Here is an 8212-nt window from a genome sequence, read left to right as displayed (position 1 = left end):
AAAATAACGAAATTAAAGAAAGAAAATTCATTAGTATGAAATCAAGTTGTGCAATGTGTCCCATTTGAGACGATTTCATCTCAATTTTCGTTGTTTCCTGTCATAGATGTTTTGCCCTTTATAATTTTCCTCGTTCCTCGAAAAATCATAAAGATTTTTTTTTGTATACATTTGTCTATTAATCATCCACATAATTGATAATGTATGGGCCTTTAGGCATTTTCAGACTGAATGGTAAAAAATGAATACAGAGCGTGGTTGAGCAGCAAGACGCTCAGGGTATACCACACCTAGTTATTACTGTAAGGATCGGACAATTTCAGGAACAATAGTTATAGATTTTTAGTAGTACATTTTTAGTTGAACATTTTAGTGATACATTTCGTTGATTGAAAATCCCATATTTTAGTCAATCCTATAACTGTTATACCGGTCGCTTACAGTTTGGTATTGACAGTTATGGGAGGCTTCTTGGCAAAGGCGCCTTGTTAAGAAGCTAATGCGTATCAATATTATATAAATAGATTTCGCACTAGTTTATACCTAGGTATTTTTGTGATTGATTTTTTTTGTCTCGTGTTATTGATCGACTACGTCACTATAACCATTAATAATTAGATTTTTTTTCGTTATATACTATGTTTATCCATGTAGATTCCAAGGGACAGTCACAATGCCGAAAAAATAATTTGTACCACATGTTACCATGCTACGCTATGTGTGACCAAAGGGTCACGGTCTCGTAGTTTGACTATTTTTTTTTCTTCTGTTATTATATGTGTGACATATATACTAAACGTTACTGTGCATTTATTTGGATTGATGATCTCGAGAATAGATTAGCATACATGTTCGCTTCACTTCCCACAATCCATAACCCACTCCATTATATATCTGAATTTGGTAAATTGATTGTGTTTGCTTTATTAATCATACGAGAAAAATAGGTTGAAATGAATGAATAAATAATTGTATGCAAATATATTACGTTGCACAGCCCTTATTCTTTTGGCAAGATTTCTACCATATCAATAGCTGCAATGATTAACAGATCATTTGTAAAACAGGTTTGATATTCTTAAGAAAAAACAGGATAATAATATCTTCGTGAGCAGGGCTCAAAATAAACAAAAATGTCATAATCGACTACGAAGAAAATCATGAGACTAAAATTTCTGAGACCGACGGTCCCGGAAAACAGAGTAGTGATCAACAAGCTCACAGTATGTACCCTTATGTTACTAAACCTAAACAAATGATCACACGGCAGTGTCTGTACAACACCCACATTTCTCGCATATAGTATTCTGTGTCAATCGGGTATGTTCAGACAAAAAACAACTGATTGTCAAATATGAAAGGCCTGGAATGCGCAGTAAGGATTATAGAAGTACTGGTCTATAAGGATGATCCGCATACCCTAAATCCAGCTATTTATACCAAATGGGTTTTTTTAACGCTACACAACAGACTGAATTAAATTTATGTATACCCTTTTTTTTTAATTACATGCATGCTGATTACAGTATTATGCTGACAGGCTGAATGGATTATTGAGGGACAAGATAATTGATCACTATGACTCTTGTGATCTTATTAATTCCAAGATTATAGGCTTTGGAGGATCTCCATCTGTTTATATCGCAAATTGGAAGAATACGTCAACAATGTACGCAATTAAAAAATCAGTCAATAACAAAGAGGTGTGTCATCGACAACATTTTTTTATCTTATTTATAAATTATTTATAGATTATTTTCTTTCTAGGTTTGTTTAACATTTAGGGCTATTAAAAGGTAGAGTAACAATTATGCAATTATGTATGCCTATATTTAAGTATTTGTTAATGTGTTGTAATTTTCTTAGATGAAAAAAAATATTTGCTTATTCTCGAATATGCGGATGGTGGGACATTAGGAAAATATCTAAGGAACAATACTATTGAATGGAAGAACCAATTAAGGTTTGCAAAAGAAATCGCAAGTGCAATTTGTTGGTTACATGATACAAAGAAAATCGTACACGGAGATTTTGTAAGTATTCTTAGTATTTTAATAAATTATCTAATACATTAGTTACTATAATATGTACTAACGTTTTCTTTTTTAGCACCCTAATAATATTTTAGTTCACAAAGATGCGGTAAAGCTAGCAGATTTTGGTCGTTCATCATGTCTAAAAGGGTCAGGTTATTATAATATTCAAGTATGGGGAGTAGTACCTTATGTGGATCCTAAAATGCTCAATCAAAAAATTCTGCATAAGATAAACGAGAAATCAGATATATATAGTTTAGGAGTTATATTCTGGGAGCTAACTAGCCGCTCATCACCATTTGATGGCCTTGAAGGTGATCATATTACATATAAAATACTTAGTGGTGTAAGAGAAGAACCTGTTCTGAACACGAATGTTAAATTTATTAGACTTTATCAAAGTAAAGTGTAAAAAATGTTTTCTTTGGAACTAGTGCAATTTTATTTTTCTCATTTCAACCTAATTTTTAATTTATCTTAATAGAATGCTGGGAACAAGAGCTGGATGAACGACCAAATATTTTCGAAATAAATGAAACACTTAGTATAATTGATTTTAAAAACGATAATGTGCCTACTGTTCCTTATTCCAAAGGAAGAAAGTAAAAAACATTCCTGTCAAATTGATTAAATAAGCTTTGACAAAAACTTTAGGTTATTGATATACTTTCTAGTTTATTTGTTTATAACGATCCATTCGCAATAATGTATCCAATTTTCTCTAGATTGTTATACTTAAAAATATTTTTCTTTCGCTTCGCTTATGTTAATTCATATAATTTAAGTAATTCAAAATCGTTATTTTAATTTTGTAAATCTGTTAAATAGGTAAAAACTGTTTATGACAAATATCACAAATATTGTTAACAATTTTACGACTTTTGAAGTTAATGAACTCTTCTCGTATTTATCGGTTTTTTTTCAATTTTATTTTTGTACAGTATTACCCTAATCAATAATGTGAATTTCTTTGATTACTAACGAACGATTCAAATGATATCACTAAATTAAGGTTGCTTGCCGAAACCTAGGGTTTAGGCAAGATGGCGTTTCGCCAAAAAGTGAAATTCTGCCAAAACTATATTAAAGTTATATTAAAAAACTGGCGAAATTTTAGAGAAAGACGAAACTGCCGAAACTTATTATAAATGCCGAAACTGCCGAAACTCTGCCGAAACTATAATAAATCTATAGTAAAATTTTGACGAAACTAATCATAGGATTTTGAAGAGGTTTAGACAAGCAACCTTACACTAAATAACTAGATATTGTATTTGTTAGTTAAATATCGATAATATCGATACAGCAATTATTTTGTATAACAATATAAATTTATTTTCTAATCACTGAGCCTGCAAGTAAAATTTAGACTGGATATTTTTTGGTAATAAAAGACAATTGCAATTAAATAGGTAATGTCGTTTGTTCGTAATACTTTGTAATACATAATAATAATATACAGTATCCTAATTACGCAAGTGCTGATTCTTTTGTGATAGATTTTTCCAGATGTGTAATAAAAAAGTGTCAAATCACACTAGTAGAAAATTGACAATTCGACCTAAATTTGACCAGGTCAAATATAGGTTGAATGATGATCTAATCTGTGTCAAATTGAGGTCGAATTTTTGGGCGCATTTAGGCCCCTATAAAAAATATTTTTGCCAAAATATACTTAAAATAAACTTAAAATTTTATTTTATACTTAAAATATATTTAAAATTTTATTTTATACTTAAAATATACTGAAATAGGCAAAAATTAAGTATTATTTAAGTATAATTTAAGTACATAATAATATACTTAAAATATTCTTATTTTAAATATTCTTAAAATATACTGAAATAGGCAAAATTTAAGTGTAAATTAAATATATTTTAAGTATATATTAAATACAATTTAATTTAAATTTTGTGAAAATTCAATTTTCAGTATATTTTAAGTATAAAATAAGAAAATTAAGTATATTTTAAAGAAAATTAAATACAATTTAAATATATTTTAAGTAAAATTTTTTTTTATAGGGAGGGTGCCAATCGTCCCAAATTTGGACAAATTATTCGACCATTATTCAGGCTTAAATTGACCAATATTCGACATTAAAACTTTAAGCCGAATTATGGTCTAATAACAACCCATTTATTTATGAATTTATTTTGATTTTTTTTATCAAATTTATTAAATAAATGTATTTATTAATGCTTAAATACTTTAGAATTATATTATTATTATTGCATCTATCTAATTTACAAAAAATATTGCTAATTCAAATACAATTCCACAATTACATGATTCATGTATTCGTATATACGAATCTTTGATTGTTCTTTAGCAATCCACCCGAACCTATAAAAAAAAGAGAAGAACGGTTAGTAACCGTTCATAATATTAAAAAAAAATAAGAAAAAAAACCAAGATTCGTACTTACTTACGAATCTTTGGTTTTTTCCGTTCTTCAGAAGACATCTGAAACACCCGAGACCTAAAAAGAAAAGAAAAGAACAGTTATTAGTTAGTAACCGTTCATTAATATTAAAAAAAAAAATCAAAAAAAATAAACCAAGATTCGTACTTACGAATCTTGGTTTCTCTTTTCCCAAAGGTCAGAAGCCCACCCAATCCTAAAAAAAAGAAAGAACGGTTATTAGTAACCATTCATTAATATTAAAAAAAAAAATTTAAAAAAAAATAAACCAAAATTCGTATTTACGAATCTTGGTTCTTCTTTTCCCGAAGGTCGGAAGCCCACTCCACCCGATCCTAAAAAAAAGAAAGAACGGTTATTAGTAACCGTTCATTAATATTAAAAAAAAAAAATTAAAAAAATTAAACCAAGATTCGTATTTACGAATCTTGGTTTTTCCACACAAAAGCCCGCCTGAACCTATAAAAAAAAGAAAGGAACGGTTAGTAAACTGTTCCAAAATGATAAAAAAAAATAAAAATAAAAAATATATAAAGATTCGTACTGTACTTACGAATCTTTATCTTTGTCGTCGGGCTGGTAGTGTGTCTCGCTAGCGCTCACCCCACCTCGGCCACGGCTTCGCAGTACCTACATCCCCCCTCCGTGGGGGTATGACTCCCCATATATTTGTCCATATCTGTCCCCATATCTGTCCCATAAATATATAACCAAAAACCAGAAAACAATAGAAAAGGAAGCAAAAGAAGAGAGAATAAGAGGGGGGGGACAGATGGGACAAATGGGACAGATATTTCAGAAATATAGGAAAGGACATCCCCCCAGAAAAAGTTTTATTTTTACCCCCCAAAATGCGTCCCATCGGTCCCGTCTGTCCCAAAAAATCTGTCCCACATTTCTTAGCCTCCAATCGGCTTTTCGAACTGATAACAGGTAGGTCAGCGGGTAGGTTTATATCTTCGGTTAGCGGGTTGATTACTTTTATGTAAAGCGAACGCAGTGAGCAAGTAAGCGGGTAATCTGCACTTCTAACATACTCAGGTAAACATATTACTCTGACATGCAAGTATAATCCCTAGAAGGTCTGTAGAACCGCAGGAGGATAACCGGGTAGGAGCGCGGATCTTTGGAAAAAATACATTCGGCAATTGAAGATTAGGTAACTATAAATTAGTACTCGATTTGATAGAACGAAAAAATGACCGCTCAAGCTCAAGTTATCCCTAAGTTCGGTGAACAAACGAAAGCCTTCAGTATCGATGAGCTTAAACGGCTTATTGTCGCTGCAAAGAGTATGAGTGACCTCGATCAAGCCAAGAGGTATCTTTGCAGTTATTTCATTCCCTGTGCAGATTTTCATGGGGTTTTCTGGTGGGACCCGGATAGTAAAAGTTTGAAACACGTTATTGACAAAAATATTGGTAAACTTATCCGTCCAATCACGAAGGCATTCTACACACAATCTGAACAAGGACCCTCTCAAAAGACCGAGTTCAACATCTACAAATGGTTTATGGTCGAGAATACCGATGTATGTAATGCAACCTGTGATCCCCATAAACAGCGAATCTTCAGATCCTTAACCGGCCAACTCTATCTAAATATCTTCCCGGATTCCTCCACGTCTTACGTCCGATATCTACCTTTGAGTCTACAATTCACCTCGCGGTTAAATTTATCTTCCTCACATTCAGGATATCTGGTGTTCGGGTGATTGGAATCTCACTGAGTATATCATCAAGTGGTTGGCCGGTGTATCTGCTGGAAGGAAGATGTACTCGATCCTTTACCTGAAATCTGGACAGGGTTGGGGCAAAGGTATTATAACAGATTTCATTCAGCGCAGCGTCCCTAGGCACTCAACTCGTTTATAAGACCAGCGATCCTCAGACGATTCTTGGAAGTTTCAATGGGCAATTACAAGGTAAGATTCTTCTCCTTCTCGAGGAAATGCCCACAGAAAAAAGCCAGTGGAATAATCTATATCGCTCTTTAAAAGATAAGGTAACGAGTGACATAATGGAAATCCATGAAAAATACAAGACGCCAACACATTACAAGAACTTTATGTCCACTATCATCCTAACCAACGAAAATGCTCTCAGAGTGGAGAATGATGATAGGCGCACAGTGTTCTTGGACGTGTCACCATCTCGCAAGGGAGACCTCAACTACTTCAAAAAACTCGGTGACGCTATGAAATACCCAGGCGCCAGTGAGGCATTCTATGCATACTTGAGAGCCATCGCGAATGCTTACCCGGACTTCAATGGAAATCCGCCACCTATGACAACATCCAAACAGGAACATATCATCTCGACTCTTCCACCGCTATTCCAATTTATAAAGGACACATATCTCGTAATGAAAAATTATATGACCGACCTACCTGTTCAAGAATTTTATAGGGTATATACTTCATATTGCGAAACTCATTGCATTTCACCCCTATCAAAGATAAATGCTTCTAGAATCCTATCAAATGAGTTAAATATAAATAGTGATCGAATGTATATTGATAAGAAGCGCACTCGAGTTTACAGCATATCCAGGGAGGACCTCTACAAGAAATTCCTCAGCAAAAACTGGATCCACGAAACAGACGAGATAGACATAGAAGGAATCGATATAGAGACTTCTAAAAAACCCGCATCAGATCCCAAAGCCTTAGAGAAGTTCTTGGCAAATATATATAATCCAGCCAACAATCCACAAGACGTACAAGAGAAACCCGCTGAGGAAAAACCCGCACCTGTAATTCGCAAGACTCCTCCACCGCTTCCACCCAAGCCTGATCACTTAAAAGAACGTCCACAAAAGTTAAGGGAAGAACAACCGGATCCCGATGAAGATACTAATGAGTCAGACACTGATAAACCTATAGATAGCTTCTCAGATTGTTATCTATCTGACGAGGAACCTGACCAAGAAGAACTTACCCCTGAACCAGATGATGACTATGACGTTTTAGATGACTTGCTATCTGACTCAGATTTTACAACCGTGGACCCAACTCCTGAACAACAACTCGAGTCTCCCGCAGAATCTTCTGCATCTGTCACTAAGCCTGACCCAGAACCGGCTCCTGAAGAGCAATTTATCCCAGAACCCGACACAGAACCAGAAGTCGACCAGGATCCTGAACCAAAGGAAGGCACTCGAGCGCACTGGGCTTGGCATGAAAGACACCGATGGGATCGCAAACCGTGGGTTAAAAATTCAAAGGACCAAACCTTCGATGATCTCTACAATACAGGTAAGGAATTATGGGCCAAGTACCAAGACGCGTCAGATGAATACGACTGGGAAATACTCGCGTTTGAAGTAGAGGAATGTCCCACAACGCGTATTGAGGACGAGTACCAGTATTACCTTATGGAAGTAGTAGACTGCTTCAAGGACTGGATCGAATATAATGGATACTTACCTAAAACACCTAGTCGTAAAGAACTCGCAGATTTAATAAGAGTATACAAGGATAATCGTGATGCTGAAATTATCCCCACCCCCTCTGGTTATGAAACTATGAGGGCAGATAAGGGTAAAGCGCGAGAGATCCCCGAAGAACGTCCAAAAACCGATATGGAACGTGAATGGGAAGCCGCCAATGGACTCATCGACGACTGGGATGAAGAGGATCTTGATCGTGTATGCAGCAAGATTGACTCCTTTTAATAAGATAAGCACTTCTTAGTTATCTTATATTTTTTGTATAAAAAACCTATATTACAACTGAACACAATTCATAAAT

General features: G+C 34.2%; 4 protein-coding genes across 4 annotated transcripts; 3 read left to right on the top strand and 1 right to left on the bottom strand.

Moving 5' to 3' along the window:
- Window positions 1-1667: 1667 nt before the first annotated feature.
- Window positions 1668-2642, top strand: OCT59_000375 (uncharacterized protein; the record flags this gene model as incomplete). Its single annotated transcript, XM_066138787.1, has 5 exons — window positions 1668-1703; window positions 1752-1767; window positions 1867-2033; window positions 2110-2437; window positions 2521-2642. 5 exons carry the CDS (start codon window positions 1668-1670, stop codon window positions 2640-2642), a joined length of 669 nt encoding a protein of 222 aa, XP_065988250.1.
- A 1631-nt stretch (window positions 2643-4273) lies between these two features.
- On the bottom strand, window positions 4274-5150 carry OCT59_000374 (uncharacterized protein; the record flags this gene model as incomplete). The annotated part of the gene is made up of 6 exons (XM_066138786.1): window positions 4274-4277; window positions 4377-4382; window positions 4465-4518; window positions 4613-4657; window positions 4747-4796; window positions 5070-5150. The coding sequence occupies 6 exons, from the start codon at window positions 5148-5150 to the stop codon at window positions 4274-4276; spliced, it is 240 nt and encodes a 79-aa protein (XP_065988249.1).
- Window positions 5151-5659: 509 nt separating this feature from the next.
- On the top strand, window positions 5660-6335 carry OCT59_000373 (uncharacterized protein; the record flags this gene model as incomplete). The annotated part of the gene is made up of 2 exons (XM_066138785.1): window positions 5660-5992; window positions 6156-6335. The coding sequence occupies 2 exons, from the start codon at window positions 5660-5662 to the stop codon at window positions 6333-6335; spliced, it is 513 nt and encodes a 170-aa protein (XP_065988248.1).
- A 76-nt stretch (window positions 6336-6411) lies between these two features.
- Window positions 6412-8136, top strand: OCT59_000372 (uncharacterized protein; the record flags this gene model as incomplete). The annotated part of the gene is made up of 1 exon (XM_066138784.1): window positions 6412-8136. One exon carries the CDS (start codon window positions 6412-6414, stop codon window positions 8134-8136), a length of 1725 nt encoding a protein of 574 aa, XP_065988247.1.
- Between the last annotated feature and the right edge of the window lie 76 nt (window positions 8137-8212).

This window comes from Rhizophagus irregularis, chromosome 1 (genome assembly GCF_026210795.1).
Source record: "Rhizophagus irregularis chromosome 1, complete sequence".
Taxonomy (NCBI): domain Eukaryota; kingdom Fungi; phylum Glomeromycota; class Glomeromycetes; order Glomerales; family Glomeraceae; genus Rhizophagus; species Rhizophagus irregularis.
The sequence above is the reverse complement of the archived record's forward strand: the minus strand, read 5'-3'. Positions and strand labels throughout refer to the sequence as shown.